At 45.3% G+C, this 18,437-nt stretch overlaps 1 protein-coding gene across 2 annotated transcripts in view; it reads right to left on the bottom strand.

Moving 5' to 3' along the window:
• HTT (huntingtin) overlaps positions 1 to 18,437 on the bottom strand; it is a 105,732-nt gene that overhangs the window by 45,732 nt on the left and 41,563 nt on the right. For both annotated transcript variants that reach the window (XM_081958922.1, XM_081958923.1), the window contains 12 exons: positions 17,822 to 17,948; positions 16,758 to 16,888; positions 15,240 to 15,350; positions 14,436 to 14,513; positions 12,605 to 12,828; positions 10,752 to 10,830; positions 8,952 to 9,113; positions 6,856 to 6,911; positions 5,806 to 5,954; positions 4,396 to 4,532; positions 3,292 to 3,408; positions 643 to 765 (listed from right to left, as the gene is read on the bottom strand). In XM_081958922.1, coding sequence (XP_081815048.1) covers positions 643 to 765; positions 3,292 to 3,408; positions 4,396 to 4,532; positions 5,806 to 5,954; positions 6,856 to 6,911; positions 8,952 to 9,113; positions 10,752 to 10,830; positions 12,605 to 12,828; positions 14,436 to 14,513; positions 15,240 to 15,350; positions 16,758 to 16,888; positions 17,822 to 17,948 — 1,494 coding nt within the window. The remainder of the gene's footprint in view (positions 1 to 642; positions 766 to 3,291; positions 3,409 to 4,395; positions 4,533 to 5,805; positions 5,955 to 6,855; positions 6,912 to 8,951; positions 9,114 to 10,751; positions 10,831 to 12,604; positions 12,829 to 14,435; positions 14,514 to 15,239; positions 15,351 to 16,757; positions 16,889 to 17,821; positions 17,949 to 18,437) is intronic.

The raw sequence follows: 18,437 nt of genomic DNA, 5'->3' as shown, positions 1-18,437 counted from the left end.
CTTCCCTTCCTCCGCCTTCTGTTCCTTCCTCTTCCCTTTCAACCCACCCCTCCCATCTCCTTCCCTTCCCCTTCCTCTGTTCCATTCTCTTCCTTCCCCTTCTCCTTCTTTCCCTTTCTACTCTCTGCTTCCCTTTCCCTCCCCTTCCCCTTCCTTCCCTCCTCTTCCTTCCCCCTTCCCTTCCCTTTCTACCCTCCCCTCCCCTTCTCTTCCCTTCCCACTTGTTCCTTTGCCAAAAGGAACGCAGTTTCTCTGCAGCATCCCTGCACTTGGGTGAGTGACAATGCAAACACATAACCATTGTCTTCCCCACTGCCTGCCTGTGAAGCAAAGGGGGCTCGCAGCTCAGACGCCCTCCCAGAGCGCAGCCTTTGCCGCTAAGCCCATGGCCAGCTTTTGGCTGATTGGATTGATACGCCGCTTTTGGGCAGGAGCTGAAGGTGCCAGGCTGGCTGCTCCTCCCTGCCGCTTCCTGTCCTCCTCACAACACCCTTGCAAACTCCCAGGGCTGTGGGGAAGGGAGCCAAATCCGTAACCCCGGACACCCCAGGAAAGGAAAGAGGGCAGCTGGGAAGATCCTGAGCCCGGACCAAGGGTAGCAACGCCTCTTTCCCTCTCACTCAGAATGCTCATGCTCCTTACCATGGTACTAGGTGTCACGAACATGCTCCTCAGCAGCATGTCCACCGGGCGCAGGGCGGAAGGCGCCAGGATCTCAAAGAGAGTATTCAAGATCCCCAAGGCTTCGTGGGAATCTATCTGCATCTGGGGGGGGGTGGGGGGGTGGAAACGAAGCAACAAACACAACAGGATCAACTTCCCCCATTTGACGACTTTCCTGAAACATGCAGGGAGGCCTTGATTTGCACCCGTTCCCTTAGCGACTGTTTTGCACACTTACGACCGCTGCAGCCTCCCCAGGGTCGCCCAATCAAAATTCAAACACTCGGCAACCGATTCATATTTATGACGGTCGCAGTGCCTCCGGTGCGTGTGTGTGTCACATGATACCCTATTGTGACCTTCTGACGTCCATGAGGGATCCGGATTCATTTAACAACCGGGTGACTAATTTAACAACGGCAGTGATTCGCTTAACAAACGTGGCGGGAAAATGTGTAAAGCGGGGCAAAACTCCATTAACAAATATCACAGTTAGCAACACAAATATTGGACTCAATTATGGTCATACGTTGAGGACTACCTGTAGAATACCTGAGTGGGGAGGGACCTTGGGGGTCATCTAGTCTGACCCCCCTGCTCGAGCAGGAGATCCTATACCAGGGGTGTCCAAACTTGGGAACTTTAAGACTTGTGGACTTCAACTCCCAGAATTCCCCAGCCAGAATTCTGGGAGTTGAAGTCCACAAGTCTTAAAGTTCCCAAGTTTGGACACCCCTGTCCTATACTATTTCAGACAAATGGCCCTCGAGTCTTTTTGTAAAAGCCTGCAGTGACGGAGCGCCCCCAACTTTGGAAGGGAAGTTGTTAAGTGAGTCGCTGCAGTTGTTAAGACAGTTAAGATCCCCAAGGCTTCGTGGGAATCTATCTGCATCTGGGGGGGGGGGGGGGGACCGGGACACCTTACGCACAGTCACTCATGCGCTGGTGACGTCTCGCTTGGACTACTGTAACGCTCTCTACATGGGGCTTCCCTTGAAATGCACCCGGAGGCTACAGTTGGTCCAGAACGCAGCCGCGCGGGTAATTATGGGGAGTACTAGGTACTCCCATGTGACACCATTCCTGCGCGAGCTGCACTGGCTTCCTGTGGTCTATCGGGTGCGTTTCAAGGTTTTGATAACAATCTTTAAAGCGCTCCATGGCTCAGGACCTAGTTACTTGCGGGATCGTATTCTGCCCCATACATCCCTGTGACCAATCCGCTCGCACAGAGAGGGCCTCCTCCAGGTGCCGTCCACCAGACAGTGTCGAGGGGCGGCGCCTAGGAGTAGAGCCTTCTCTGTGGCGGGCCCAGCCCTGTGGAATGACCTCCCTCCGGATATTAGGAATACCTCTGACCTCCGCTCCTTTCGTGTAAAGCTCAAGACCCACCTTTTTCAAGTTGCTGGCCTGGCTCAACCATGATCTAACTATATCGCTCCTGACGGGTTTTTTATTAGGGTAATTTAATTGAATTTTTATTGGGGTTTTTAAACATTGTGTTTTTACTTGTTTTTATCTATCAGTTCACCTCCTCCTTGTATATGTCGTATATATGTCTTGGTATATGTTTTGTTATATGTATGTCGATATATTTATTTCCTATGTTTTGTTGTACGCCGCCCCGAGTCCTTCGGGAGAGGGTGCGGCTAAGAAATAAATATTTATTATTATTATTATTATTATTATTATTATTATTATTATTATTATAACACGGTTGTTCGGTGAATCTAGCTTCCACATTGGCTTTGCTCGTCAGGCAGACGCAAAAGCGGATCACATCCCCCCCAAGGACACTGCCACGGTCATAAATACGAGTTGGTTGCCAAGTGCCTGAATTTTACTCGCACGACCACAGAGATCCTACAATGGTCGTAAGTGTGAAAAGTCACATTTTTTCAATGCCGTTGTAACTTTGAACGGTCACTAAATGAACTGTTGCAAATAGAGGGCTCCCTGCATTTACCGTATTTTTCAGAGTATAACACGATGCACATTAGTTTTTGGGGAGGAAAACAAAACGGCTTCTGTGCCGGCTGAAAATGCGACGCCTGGAGGCCAAGAACGGGGGGTGCGGAGGCCAAAAACGCAACGCGCGGACGTAGTGATGGGCTCTGCCGATCCCTGCAACCTGCAACCTGTAACAGCTGATTGGCGGTATTCCGGGAGGCTGATCCAACTGCCAGTCAGCTGCTTGTGCTGAATCAGGCTGCGATAATGTGCTGAAGCTGACCAGGCAAACTCGGACAACACTTTGTTTATAAAAGAAATTGAATATGTAATAAAAAAAACTTTGTTTCAAAAAAGAAAAAGACGCACCATAATTTTCACCCACTTTTAGCGGGAGAAGTGCGTCTTATACTCTTGGGGCTGTTGGGATTAGAAAAATTGGTTCGTCTGGGTACTGGGTGAAGCGTGTGGCAGGAGGAAACCCCCAAACTGAAGGGTGTCCTTCCCTGCTAGGAAGTGTCATGGCAGCTTCGCCCCACGCTGCCTGGTCAGGTTCAGAGGGGAGGGGGGGACAATAATCCATCAGGCGCCGGGAGAACGGAAAAAGAGTTTTGCTCCGAACAGAAACGGGGGAATGTCTTCGCCGATGGCTGTTTATGACCGTAGGTATGTCCTCACCTGCTGTTTGGCCAGCATTGGCAGGATGATGTCGGCTACCTGTCGCGAGAGCCTCTTCCACTTCTCCTCGTTCTCTCGGTGACACTGTTGAAGCACAAGGATGAACATCTCCAGCACCTGCCAACAAAGGGGAAGAGCAAAGGACAGGCTGCTTTCACCCAAGCGAAGGAATTTTCCCAGGTCCATCTTGTATCTTTTTTTTTTCCTTTACATAATGTTTTCTATTAGTTAAACATTATTGGACACAGTGCGACATTTCTGGCATAAACGTTTCCATATAATGATTAGAACTTACAACAATTTACCGTATTTTTCAGAGTATAAGACGCACCATGGTTTTGAAGAGGCAAATTTTAAAAAAGGTTTTTGCACTCTGCAAACCTCCCAGAAACGGCCCGTTTTTTGTGAAAACAAGCCCGTTTTAAAAAAAATTTAAAGTGTGTGAATAGCTTTTAGGAGGCTTATAGAGTGCTCCTGGGGGTTGGAGGGGCAAAATTGAGCAAATAACGGGCCGTTTTTCGCTCATTTCTGCCCTCCCCAGCCCCCAGGAGCACTCTGGAAGCCTGCTAAAGGCAATGCATGGTCATTTTGGTGAAGGGGGCGGGTTTTCGGGAGGCAAAAAAAAAAAAGCTGTATTCAGTGTATAAGACGCACCCAGATTTTCAGCCTCTTGTTTGAGGGGAAAAGGTGTGTCTTATACTCCGAAAAATACGGTACATTTTATATCCATTACGCAGGTGTGTGTAGTCAATCAGATTACCTGTCCGTTGATCCTTTCTTTTATAGAATTACTGATTATACAAATACATATCCAATTCCTACCCATCACGCATTCTTAATAACATGTTCTTCAATTCTTAACTTGTCTCTGTTTTTCTGTCCCTGCTTTTCCCCCTCATTTTTAACCATCTGTACCATTTGTCCCAAATTTCGTGACATTCCGTCTCACCCTTGTCCTTGAGCTCTAGAGTCAGTCTGTCCATCTCTGCGCACGTCAGTATCTTATTTATTATTTCTTCTTTGGAGGCAGTCTCCATCTTGCATCTTAACACCCCTCTTTCCCCGCTCCCTGGTACAGAGAGTCCTCGACTTACGAGGGTTTACCTGGTGATACTGGATCAGCCGCAACAACATTGAGACCACAACTTCTTTCTGGGTTTCTAATTCTTTGCCGGCATCGGCTTTATTCGCTCCTCTTAAGATGAAGAGGTCGTGGACGATGGGCTGCAGAGCCGGGATGGCTAAAGAAAAACAGAGGAGGTGTTAGCACCAAAGATAGCAGATATCCCCCCACTGTCAGGCCTGCAGCCACCTGCTTTTTGAGTCTTTGGCCTGCTATACTTTCTATTCTATTAACAACTAAAGAACAAAGGTTGACTTGGGAGTAAGGCCACAGGTGGACGGTGAATGGCCCCTCCCAGAGGAAATAAAAGAGGAGCGAAAGGGGAGTGGAGTTTGCAAGAGACCATTAGTTCATTCCTGCATTCTTGCTAAGTATTGGGGTGTCTGAAAGATATCAGCCTGACCACTCTCCAAGCCTGAGAAAGGTGTGTAATTGTGAACTCTCTTGAAAGACTGTGGGAGGAGGAAGACTTTGCTGCAGAGGAATTCACTGTCAATTAAATAAAAGGGGTTTATTTGGACTAGGACTTGGCTTTGTGCTGCTGGGGAAGCCTAGGTCACAATCTTCCCCAGACAGGTTGGGAGAGGCCTCAACTCAAAGCATGGCATTTGATTGAGGCTAGAAACCAGGAGACTAGGAGTTCTAGTCCCGCCTTAGCCAAACTGACTCTCACATTATAGTAACAGATGTGAAGACGTTACGTTTAGCTGAAGAATCATGCTGAAGAACAATTGCCCCTACCGTAGAAATCAGTGTCTCAACAAATGACATTTTGACATCTTCAAATGTTATTAATTGACATATTCAATTTAGAATGACACAAATTTCAACCTCCAATATTTACATGGCTTTCATTGTTTCTTAGCCTTTGCTCTCTTTTTTGCAGAGTTATTATCTGCCAACCTCATAAAAGGCTCCGGAAAGTCAGTTTTATGGCATGTAGTTATTTAGAAATACATTTTTACGCAAAGAATTGGGGGCATAGTTGAAAGTATGTGTGAGAGAGAGGAGGAGAGAGGGAGAGAGAGATAGACAGACAGAGACAGAGAGATACAAAGAGAGATATTATTATTATTATACAGATAGAGACAGACATGGAAAGAGGCAGAGAGAAAGACAGACAGACAGAGAAAGAGATATAGATAGAGACAAAGAGAGAGATACAAAGATGGATACAGAGAGAGAGAGAGACAGAGAAAAAGAGACAGACAAGGAAAGAGACAGAGAAAGAGATAGAGATAGAGAGAGAGAGAGAGAGGAAAAAGAGAGAGAGAGAGCGCAATAAAGATCCAGCAAAGTTGCAGCAGGACAATACATTAAATTTTAAGTGCCTGCCATGTTAAACAACTCCTAGGGTGGGTTCAGTTCTATGACTTCTGATTTCCCGTTACCATGTGTCACTGCTTTCCTCCCGCTGGCCATGATCCCGTCGCACAGCTGGATAATTTTAGGAATTCCAATTATCTGCTTGGAGTGGTAGCGCTCATAAGACAATAACACCAGGAAGAAAAAGACGCTAGGAATAATGGCTTCTGAGTCCCTGGTGGGGGAAACAAAATGGAAAAAAAGAAGAAAAAAAGACATGTTGGACTTCCTCCTCAGCATTAGAATGGGAGTATGAGTTGTTGAAAGAGCCCTGGGGGGGGGGGGGCAGTGTTTGGAATGCACCATTGTAGACTAACTGTGGCGACTGCCAGCAGTTCGATCCTGACCAGCTCAAGGTTGACTTAGTCTTCCGTTCTTCTTCTGAGGTGGGTAAAATGAGGACCGAGATTGTTGGGGGCAAGAGGCTGACTCTGTAAACCGCTTAGAGAGGGCTGTAAAGCTCTGTGAAGTGGTATATAAGTCTTAAGTGCTATTGCTAGTTCTTCCTTCCTTTTCATTTCCTTCCTTCATTCCCAGTAATTAGAATGCAGTATTTCAGGCTAACACTGCCCATTGCCAGCAGTTCGATCCTAACTGGCTCAAAGGTTGACTCAGCCTTCCGTCCTTCTGAGGTTGTTAAAATGAGGACCCATATTGTTGGGGGCAAGAGGCTAACTGTGTAACCGCTTAGAGAGGGGAGTAAAGCACTGTGAAGCGATATAGAAGTCTAAGCACTACTGGTAGTTCTTCCTTCCTTCCTTCCTGTACAGTTGTTAGAATGCAGTATTGCAGGCTAATTCTGCCCATTGCCAGCAGTTCGATCCTGACCGGCTCAAGGTCAACTCAGCCTTCCATCTTTTCCAAGGTGGGTAAATTGAAGACCCAGATTGTTGGGGGCAAGAGGCTGACTCTGTAAACCGCTTAGAGAGGGCTGCCAAGCACTGTGAAACGGTATATAAGGGAGAGCTACTGCCCTCCCTCCCTTCCTTTTCAAGGCTCAGAATTGCTCATTGGTGTTGAGCCTCCATTTCGCATACAAAATACAAAAGGAAGCATGTCTAAGTTGGAAATTGTACCTGAATTGGCCGACTTCAATGTATTCAAACTGCTTTAGCACAAATCCAATAAATACCTGGAAGCAAAAAAAAGAAACACCGGGATTAATTTCTGCAAACATCGGTGGGTGCATTCTTACATTATCTCCATATAAACGGCATAAAACAGACGGTGACATCCGATGAGAAAAATAAACAACTCATAACTGTGTTACTGCAGCTCATATTTATGTCAAAGGAAACAAAGCACAAAAGGAAGGAACAGGACTCCTATTGTCAAATGTATTTCCTGCCATCTAGTCTTGTTTGGGCAAGGATGGAGGCTTGAGATCTTGAAGATAAAAGTATTTCTGTCTTGCAGAAATTTCCTTCCACTGGGAAAGAGGGAGAATAGACTAGAAAATAGAATAGAAAATAGAACAGAATAAGAATTTAGAACAGAACAGAACAGAGCAGAATAAGAATTTAGAATAAAGTTTAGAATAGAATAGAATAGAAAAGAAAATAGAACATAACATAACAAGAATATAGAATAGAATAGAATATAGAATATAAGAGAATGGAATGAAAATAGAATAGAATAAAGTTTAGAATAGAATAAAGTTTAGAACAGAATAGAATAGAAAAGAAAATAGAACATAACATAACAAGAATTTAGAATAGAATAGAATAAATATAGAATATAAGAGAATGGAATGAAAATAGAATAGAATAGAATAAAGTTTAGAATAGAATAAAGTTTAGAACTGAATAGAATAGAAAAGAAAATAGAACATAACATAACAAGAATTTAGAATAGAATAGAATAAATATAGAATATAAGAGAATGGAATGAAAATAGAATAGAATAGAATAAAGTTTAGAATAGAATAAAGTTTAGAACTGAATAGAATAGAAAAGAAAATAGAACATAACATAACAAGAATTTAGAATAGAATAGAATAAATATAGAATATAAGAGAATGGAATGAAAATAGAATAGGATAGGATAGAATGAAGTTTAGAATAGAATAGAATGGAATGGAACGGAACAGAAACTTGGCAGCTGTGATTTGATCTACCTATTGCGTTAGTCTTGACGCCTTTTTTTGCAGTTGTTAAGTGAGTAAGCCAGTGGCAATAATTCATTGCCATATTGTTTCAAATCAAGTCTATTATTAAAGCTTTAAATAGGTAGGTAGGTAGGTAGGTGAGAGCGAGGGTAGGGGGGGGGAAAGAGAAAGGGATCACATGACCCCTAGGAGATTGCAGCCGCCATAAACACGAGGCAGTTGCCAAGAGTCCAAATTTTCATCACGTGACTACGGGGACACTGCAATGGTGTGAAAAACTACCAAGTGTGAACTACCAAGTGTGAAAAACGGGCGTATGCCACTTTTTTGGGTGCCGTTGTAACTTTGAACGGTCGCTGAATGAACTGCTGTAAGTCGAGGAGTAAATGAACGAGGGTTATGAAATGGCTCGAGATGTTGCACTTGTCTCAAGATGACACCTTTCCTTTTAGTTAGGAGTGGACAGAATGTCACAAAAGTCACGAAGGACCAAGACCCCACATGACGATTCGGTTTAACTGATTTTCTGTACTTTTTGGAATATAAGACGCACCAAGTTTTTGAAGAGGCAAATTTTTTAAAAAAGCTTTTGCACTCTGCAGACCTCCCGTTTTTTGTCATAAGGGGGCATGCATAGCGTTTAGGCGGCTTGTAGAGTGCTCTGGGGGCTGGGCAAAAATGAGCAAAAAATGCCCTGTTTTTCGCTCATTTTTCCCTTCCCCAGCCCCCAGGAGCACTCTGGAAACCTCCTAAACCCTGTGCACGGCCATTTTTGCAAAGGGGGCAGGATTTCGGGAAGCCAAAAATGCTGTATTCAATGTATAAGACGCACCCAGATTTTCACCCTCTTTTTTGAGGGAAAAAGGTGCATCTCTGAAAAATACGGTAGTTCACTTGTGGCTACGTAGCAATACTAGGCTGCTTCCTCTTTTGACGCCGCCTTTTGATTTTGCCACTCCTTCTTCTCCCCCACAACAGGTTGTGATCCGGAGGGCAAAGTGGACCGGCTGCAGAAGAATACCGATTGCATTCTTGTTCTGCAGCAACAGAATCCCGAATACTCACTTGGTCGGAGTCCAGAAGACAATAGTTGACCCGCAGCTGGACGAGCTGCGCGAGAAGATCCAAGACTTGTCTCTGCAGTTGTACGGATGTCGTGGTGGTGTATTGCTTTAGCGCTTTGATGACAAGCGGTTCAAATAGACGGATGTGATTGTGGATGATATTCTAAGAGAGAAAGAGAAGGGCGGCAACTCAACGGGACTCCGGGTGAAAAGCGTGAAGGAATGGCCTCCCGTCTTCACAGCCCCACTTCAAAGCCCGCAAAGGATCCCCCCACACTGTAAGGACCAGATCCAATAGACTCATGGGAAGTTCTTATCTTTTAAAGTGGCACCTTTCTTACTTCGATCTCCTACCCATGTAGTCTAGAAAACAAGGATTATCAGCAAGGTGTTATAAGTTTAGCAAGGGATTCCAGCTGGCAGATATTAACAGAATAATAGAACAGAATAGAATTCTTTATTGGCCAAGTGTGATTGGACACGTAAGGAATTTGTCTTTGGTGCAGATGCTCTCAGTGTACATAAAGAAAAACAAAATAGAATACATTGATCAAGAATCATAAGGTACAACACTTAGTGATAGTCATAGGTTACTATTAAGCAATCAAATTATACTTGGAAATAAATGAAACAATATACATTTTAAAGATACAAGCAACATGGTTATCGTCATAAGTGGGAAGAGATACGTACTAGGAAGGAAGAGTTGGAAGGGACCTTTGGAGGTCTTCTAGTCCAACCCCCTGCTCAGGCAGGAAACCCTATGCCATTTCAGACACATGGTTGTCCAATCTCTTCTTAAGAACTCCCGGTGTTGGAGCATTCACAACTTCTGGTGGCAAATTGTTCCACTGATTAATTGTTCTAACGGTCAGGAAATTTCTCCTCAGTTCTAAGTTGCTTAGAATGCAGGAAACCCCCTTGGAGGTGGCAAGGGGGGGGGGATGCCCAGGGGGCATACAGGAATTTGACTCTCAGTTGCACGGACAATATTGAGTGGTGAGGTTCACAATAATTTGTTTCAGGACTCTAGGCCGTGTTTGTGTGTGTGTGTGTGTGTGTGTGTGGTCTCCAAACCTGGCACCTTTTAAGATGTGTGGATTTCAACCCCCAGAATTCATCAGCCAGTTTTAACCAGCATAGCTGGCTGGGGAATTATGGGAGTTGAACTCCACAAGTACAAGGGTGGGCTTCAAAAATTTTAGCAAGGGGTTCTCTGCCCCGTTGCTGGGTGGGCGTGGCCATGGTAGGTGTGGCCTAGTCGGCCTCCTGCACCATGGCGGGAGGGGGGGGGGCGTTTTTGCCCTCCCTGGGCTCCGGAGGGTTTTCTCGAGCCTCCAGGAGGGCGAAAACAGCCTCCCCAGGCTCTGGAGGCTGGAAATGGGCCTGTTTCCAAACTTTCCGAACTTCCGGTAGGCCCGTTTTTCGCCTCCCCCGAACCTCTGCGTGTGGCCTGCATCCAAAACACACCGCGTGGGGACTCCTGGGAGGGGAGGGGCAGGGTGGGCGGGGCCGACCAGGAGTGGGATTTGAGGATTCTCCGAACTGCACAGAATCTTAGCTAGAGGTTCTCCCGAACCCCTGCGATTCCCCCAGCAGCTCACCCTTGCAACAAGTCTTAAAATTGCCTACAGTTAAAGAAAAATACCCTGCCCCAGATAAATATTTGACGTATTTCTCTTTACACTTATCTTTTTTAAAAATAATACTAATAATACTAATAATACTAATACTACTACTACTACTACTACTAATAATAATAATAATAATACAGCAAACAACATGTGCTTTTGATCTCTACCTTGTCGGCACGGTGCTTGGCCATGTTCGCGGTGCCAGTTTTCAGCTGCGCGGAAACCTTTTGCAATATGTCAAACCAGCTATGAAAAGCAAATATTAATACCGGGTGAGGATTAGCGCCCGTGATTCGCACAACAATAAAGCCACTTTAGGGGGAACTGGGCTGACAGGAGCAGCTTCTGCCAGGCGTGAGGCAAATGTCTTCGTTCAACAACGAAGCAACTCTGGACTAGGTCTGGCTTGGTTTATTTTTATTCATACTTCACATTTCCTAACCATCTCTTTCGGTTTCCGCCATTTGAAACACGTCCCTGCCTAAAGCATCACACGGGCTAGATCAGTGATGGCAAACTTTTTCGTGCCGAAATTGGAACGTGCATGCATGCGCGTGCATTTACGCACGCCGGAGAACTGGAAACCCGAAGACCAGCTGGCCAGCGTGCACATGCCTGTTTTTGGGCTATTTTGGGGGGCTGTTTTCAGGCCATTTTTCGGACCGCTTTCTGGGCCATTTTTCAGGCTGGTTTGGGGGGCATTTTCAGGCAGTTTTTCAGGCCAAAAACGGCCTGAAAATGGCCCAAGAAACAGCCCCAAACCACCCACGCATGCCATAGGCTCGCCAACGTGGCTCTAGGTCAGGAGTCAGCAATCTGCAGCTCTGGAGCCACATGTGGCTCTTTTACCCCTCTGCTGCGGCTCCCTCTTGCTCAAAATATGCGTTACACCCGTCGATGTGCGACACCGGTTGGAACGTGATTTCTTGAGCTTTTCAACCCCCAGTAGACCAACCATGGATAAATCCAAGAAAACAAAAGTTTCACAAGAAAACAGAAACTTTAATTCAACTATATCAGGGGTGTCCAAACTTGGCAACTTTAAGACTTGTGGACTTCAACTACCAGAATTCCCCAGCCAGCAGAGCTGGCTGGGGAATTCTGGGAGTTGAAGTCCACAAGTCTTAAAGTTGCCAAGTTTGGACACCCCTGAGCGACATATACTAGTTTTGTGGCCGCTCAGGAAATAGGCATGGGAAGCATTTTGTAGCTCCCGGTGTTTTCTTTTCTGTGGGAAACAGGGGTCCAAATATCTCTTTGAGTATTTAAGGTTGCCGACCCCTGCTGTAGGTTAATAACCACTGCCACTTTTTTTCATTTTATTTCTTTTAGTCTGCTATCAACGAATCTTGCAAGCCTCGGAAAGAGATTAAATTAATCCGTGCAACAGGTCCTGCATCCCAGACTTAAGATATGCTTTTAAGATGAACGAAAAAGTGAAGCAGCATTTGTACGCCGTCTTCACAAATCACCTCTAGGTATCTTAAAACTTTTGGCATAAAAACAGCCACAAAACCTTTATAATCCCAACATCTTAAAGTCTCGCTGCAGTGCAATTTTTAATTTCTGCTTCCCTTAAAAGGGTTTGTTTTCTTTTCAAAGCAGAGAATACCCTATTTCTCGCAGTACAAGACACTTTGTTAATTTGCCCCACGCTACGACTGCTGTTGCCTCCGTTGTTGAGTGAATCGCTGCCATGGATATGTTAGTCACCCGGTTGTTAAGTGAATCCGGCCTGCCCCGCCGACTTTGCTTGGCGGGAAGGCCGCAAAAGGGGATCGCCGGACGTTGGGACGCCAGCTCCCGTCATAAATAGGAACCGGTTGCCAAGTGTCCGAATTTTCAATCACTGCAGGGGATGCTGGAAAAGTCGTAAGAGTGAAAAATGTTTTTCCCCGCTGTAACTTTGAACAGTCACTAAGTGAACTGTCGTAAGTCGAGGACCACCTGTATTTCAATCGTTATCTAGACCCGATGGCAAACTGGGGCCTGGTTTAGAAGGAGAAAAAGCAGCTCTCACCCCGAGGTGTCCCGTTCCTGGTCAGCCTGCATCATATTCCTCAAACTTGCGTCGGCCAAGGCCTGGGTGAACTGGGTGTAAGGAGCCATGAAGCAACAGTGGTAAAGGCCTGGCCGTAAGTTGGAGGAGCCCAAGCGCTGGCATTTCCCCTGAGCTCGGCAGGAGTTGGAAGACCAGCTGTCAAACTGAGAGGCCAGGTTGGTGCCGAACAAGGTCTTGAGTAACTGGGGAAGGCAAAAAGAAGCAGCTACGTGAAAATCACAGTGATCTCTGAACGAGAAGGGAAGGGAAGGAAAGAGAGGAAGAAGAAGGAAGAATGGAGGAGGAGAAAGAGAGGGAGGAGGAAGAGGGGGAGAAAGAATGGAGGAGGAGTCATGGAGGAGGAGGAGGGGAAGGAAGAAGAATGGAGGAGGAGGAGAAGGCATGAAGGAGCGGGGGAGGAGGGAGGAGGACTGCAGGGTCCTTGGTGCTCTCTGAGCTTGGGGGTATGTATGTATATGTATATGTATGTATGTATGTGTGTGTATATACTGTGTGTGTGTGTAATGAGCCAAAGGACAGAAAGGGGGAGTAGTGAGCTCCTTCCCATATTTGGGCATACCAAAGGTTGTAACACAAATACATACCTATTTCCCTGGCTCAGCTGATAAGGAGAAGAGCCTGTGGCTTAGTGGCTAACAAATCTGCCTAATATGTAACACAGCCCAGGTTCAAATCCCAGTAAGGGTATGGCTAGCTGATGAGAGCTAAATAGCTTGAAATAGATCTACACTAGTCTCCCTTTATTTATTTATCAGCACAAATACAACACATATATGTATATATGTATATTTATATGTATATATATGTATATGTATATTACATATACATATACATACATGCATATATATATATATATATATATATATATATATATATATATATATATATATATATATATCCAATGATCTTTCTCTCTCTCTCATCTGTCTCTCTTCCTCTCTTTCTTTCTTTCTTTCTCTATCTCTCATCTGTCTGTATCTACCTACCTAATCTATATCTATCATCTGTCTCTTTCCCTCTCCTTCTATCATCTCTCTCTCTCTCTCAGCTATCTGCTGATGCTTTATTGAGATGAAATGTGTAGATCAGTCAGTGCATATCCTCTGTCTGAAGGCTACCATTTGATTTGTAGTGATGCTGAACTCCAACCAAATTGTGACCAACTAGCCATGTCCAACTCGCCCCGCAAGAGTTACCCTATATAATGGAATAGAATCATTAAAGAAAGGGTGCCAAAGAAAGGACAAAATGAAACGTGAACGACAAAAATTAAAATATTTTAAACATTATTTTAAATAATTGAAGGGAATTGTTGAATTGTCCCACAGTGAGTTGTCCCATTCCAGTGTATTCTCTCTCTCCCCCTCTTTATTTCTCTCTCCTTCCTCTCTCTCCCTCGCTTTCTGTCCCTCTTTCTCACCCTTTCTCTCTCCCTCGCTCTCTTTCTCTCTCCCTTTTCTTCTTTCCCTCTCTCCTTTCTCTTTCTCCCTCTCTCCCCCCTCTCTCCCTTTCTCTCTCCCTCTCCCTCTTCATATCTCTCTCTTTCTCCCTCCCTTTTTCCCTCCCTCCCCCTCTCCCTCTCTCTCCCCCCCCCCCTCTGCATGCTGTTTGTCATAAACAGACCCTATTTTGAAGTGAGGCCTCTACCAGACAGTTGGGTCAAATTTGGGTTCAATTCTACTGGGAGGGATTAAAGTAATCCATTTAGATGGATCGTGCCCGGCAGCTGACTCAAGGGAGAACTCTTCCCTGAGAAAGGTGCGCGCACACACGTTTTAAACATTCTTACCTGCTGAACACACACAGTTGCCATGACTGGTTCTTTGTTGAAACAGGATTTCAGGTAACACAGAATTTCTTCCACGTACTAAAAACAGAAAGACAGAGTTGGGGATTGCCCAGGAAGCACTGAACATCATCTTCATTTAACAATCCCATCATCCCTTGTGGAATGGAGTCTAGGCAACTGAATGGCGCTAGCAGAGTGTTTTGATGGCCAGATGCACCGGTTGTTTTTTCACTTATTTTTTTTTTATAAATAATGCACGGTGGCGAAAATAGTTGCTAACACACCTTCTTCCTATTTGCCCCACTGCAAAAGCCCTGGGAGCTGAATTCAAAGCTCTAAACGAGTAACATCTACATTAATTACCATGAATTAATGTATTAATACGCGGTGGCTCAGTGGCTAAGACGCTGAGCTTGTCGATCTGCAAAGGTTGGCGGTTCGAATCCCTAGCGCCGCGTAACGGAGTGAGCTCCCGTTCCTTGTCCCAGAGCTTCTGCCAACCGAGAAGTTCGAAAGCACGTAAAAATGCAAGTAGAAAAAATAGGAGCCACCTTTGGTGGGAAGGGAACAGCGTTCCGTGCGCCTTCGGTGTTGAGTCATGCCGGCCACATGACCACGGAGACGTCTTCGGACAGCGCTGGCTCTTTGGCTTTGAAAGGGAGATGAGCACCGCCCCCTAGAGTCAGGAACGACTAGCACAGATGTGCGAGGGGAAACTTTACCTTTACCTATGCTTTCGGATGTTCCTCTAATCGCTCTGGCTTAGAGACATTTAAAAACATTTTTAAGCCAGCATGAACCCACCTTTCCGATGTCTTGCAGAGTTGCCAGTTCTAAGATCTGAGACAGAACGTCCAAAGCTGATCTCAGGAATCCCCCAAACTTTTCATTGATGTTTTGGAGATCGAGTGTAACCTAAAGGAAGGAAGGAAGGAAGGAAGGAAGGAAGGAAGGAAGGAAGGAAGGAAGGAAGGAAATGAAAGAAAGAGAAGGAGAGAGGAAGAAAGAAAAAGAATGAAAGAAAGGGAAGGAGAGAGGAAGAAAGAAAAAGAATGAAAGAAAGAGGAGAGAGAGAGAGAGAGAGAGAGAGAGAGAAAGAAAGAAGAAAGAAAGAAAGAAAGAAAGAAAGAAAGAAAGAAAGAAAGAAAGAAAGAAAGAAAGAAAGAAAGAAAGAGGAATTCTTTATTGTCCAAGTGTGATTAGACATACAAAGAATTTGCCTCCAGGGCAGAAGCTCTCAGCGTCCATACAAAACAACGAAGGGATAGGTCACATAACATAGTTACAATCATTAATCCTAAGATACAAGTGATAAATCATAGATACCAAAAGGAGAAGAAAGATGAGAAGGATAATGGCAGTACAGCACTACTCCATGGGTAAATATCTTTAGGCCTGAGCCAATTGCTGTGGGAATTAGGTGTTCAGCAGAATGATGGCAAGGGGATGGAGGGGAAACATGCTGGCTCGGGAATTCTGGGAGTTGAAGTCCATGAGTCATGAAGGGACCATATGGTTCCCCCTTCTGCTTTCGAATCTGAGTCTTAAATCTATCTATCTATATATAAGTGGCTCTGTGTGGGTGTGTTCCAACATATCTCTGGAAAACCTCAAGCAATTTCAACGAAACTTGGTACACAAATGATTTACTCTCTGGAAAAAAATACTGTATGGGTAAGACACCCTAACACTCCTTGGGATGTGTCTTCTGTTAAGAACTACAGTCTGTTGTGCCTTAAAATGGCTTCTACTGTACAGCGCAGTGGAGTTGCCATTGTAACAGCTTCACAGTACTCCACAAGGGGGCTCCCTCTGGTAAGGGGGAAAATCCAACTTTAGAAATTACGTTTGGTCCAGACATGTTCCCCTTACAAATAAATACCCAGACAATGCCCTATGCCAGTTATCAGCTGCCTTCAGAGTCAGACATTAGTGGGGCAGAAGAACAGCTGGAGCCTGTTCCCAGTGTGCGCATGCGCAGAGCTGCCAGACAAAGGGAAGAGCTAAAGAACAGGGGTCGACTCGGGAGTAAGGTGGATGATGAATGGCCCCTCCCAGAGGAAATAAAAGAGGAGCGAATGGGGAGTGGAGTTTGCAGGAGACAATTAGTTCGCTTCATTGGTTCATGACTCTTCGGGATTCCTTGCCAAGTTCTGCAGATCTCGGCCTGGCAGCCCTCCAAGCCGGAGAAGGTCTGTGACTGTAAATCCTCCCTTGAAAGACTTTGCTGGATGCAAATGAGCAGAATTCACAGTCAATTAAAAGGGGTTTTTGTCGCATGGCACGGATTGCTCAGGAAATGTAGTTTGATACCAAAAATACCTTGTAGTTGGTGTAGGTGGCCTTCAAAACGTCGTAGAGCTTGAGATACGACGGGAGATGATAGAAGTTGCCCAGAGTGGAGGAGGATTTACTTGGCAGAGTGGAGCTTGAAGTGTCATTTGGCCTGGGAGCTTATGAATCAAAGCAGAGAGAAGAGAAATTATTTAATAACATTAAACCTTTGAGAGTTTCTCTATGCAGGTAGTCCTACTTCTAGCACTGGTGATGTAACCTACCGTAATTTTCAGAGTATAAGACGCACCTTTCCCCCCCCCCCCCAAAGGCTGAAAATCTGGGTGCGTCTGATACAATGAATACAGGATTTTCTGCTTCCTGAAGCCCCGCCCCTTCACCAAAATGGCCATGCATAGCCTTTAAGAGGCTTTCAGAGAGCTCTTGGGGGCTGGGGAGGGCAGAAATGAGCGAAAAACGGGCCGTTTTCAAAAAGTGGGCTGTTTTGGGGAGGTCTGCAGAGTGCAAAAACGTTTTTAAAAAATTTGTGTCTTCAAAATCTTGGTGCGTCTTATATTCCGGTGCGTCTTATACTCCGGAAAATATGGTACTTGGGTCATGAAACGTCTGCAAGAAAAACCACCAAGCTCAGAGAGCACCAAGGACCCCACAGTCCTCCTCATCCTCTTCTCTGCCATCCCCCCGGTCCCTTCTAGCACTCATGATGTTACCTAAGTTGGGTCATGAAACAACGGAGCCCCAAAATGTAAGTCATTAAAGAGAGATATGTTGTGAAGCGAGACATTTGTCCTATTCTTACAACCTTCCTTGCCACCGTTGTTAAAGCTGTCATTGTTCCCTTGCCATAAATCGGCAAATCTGGTTAAGCAAATGTGGCTTGTCCATCGATCTTTACAGTCATTAAGTGAGCTACCACTCATTGAGTCAGGGGTGTTCAAACTTGGCAACTTTTAAGACTTGTGGACTTCAACTCCCAGAATTCCCCAGCCAGCTCTGCTGGAACTGTTCTAAAGAGCCTTCTATTAATAGTCAACCCTTTCGTTAAAAAAAAAAAAAAATTGATTAGATTTTTATCCCATCGCTCTCCGAACCTGGGCTGTTTTCACTTGTCTTTTTAGGGCTTATGGCGACTGTGGTTTGGTCCGCAACTTCTTTTTCTTTCCCTTTGCGCCGAATTGGACTCAGCGAAGGTGGGTTGGTGAGAGACGGTAACGTCGCCTGGAAAAACAGAAAACTTTAAAGAAAAAAACCCATCAACCTCACTGCCTTCCTGTCAATTAGCCCAGTGGTGGGATTCCAAATCTTTTCCTGCCGGTTCTATGAGAGTGCACTTCGCACACGTGCTTGTGCTCGGGCCATGCGCAGCATTCAAAAGACACACACACATCCCTGGTGTCAGCGCTGGTGATCTGAGCTGTTTTTTTTTTAGCTCCGCTTGGGCGTGGCAATCCGCCCTGGTGCGTGAATTAGCTGAGCTAATAAACAAGGGAATCTAGGACAGGGAACGGTTAGGGGCGGGGCGGCCAACTAGAGGTGTTATTTGCCAGTTCTCCGAACTACTCAAAATGTCCTCTACCGGTTCGCCCAAACCTCTCCAAACCGGCTGAGTACCACCTCTGAATTAGCCATTCCTTTCGGGTGGGGCAAAGTTTGGAAGTTGTGGGTGCTTCATCCCTGGAGTTTTTTTAAGAAAAGACTGGACAGTCA

This window comes from Natrix helvetica (genome assembly GCF_964273705.1).
Source record: "Natrix helvetica genome assembly, chromosome: 7".
In the NCBI taxonomy this organism is placed as follows: domain Eukaryota; kingdom Metazoa; phylum Chordata; class Lepidosauria; order Squamata; family Natricidae; genus Natrix; species Natrix helvetica.
Note: the sequence above shows the minus strand (reverse complement) of the source record. Positions and strands in the feature narration are given on the sequence as shown.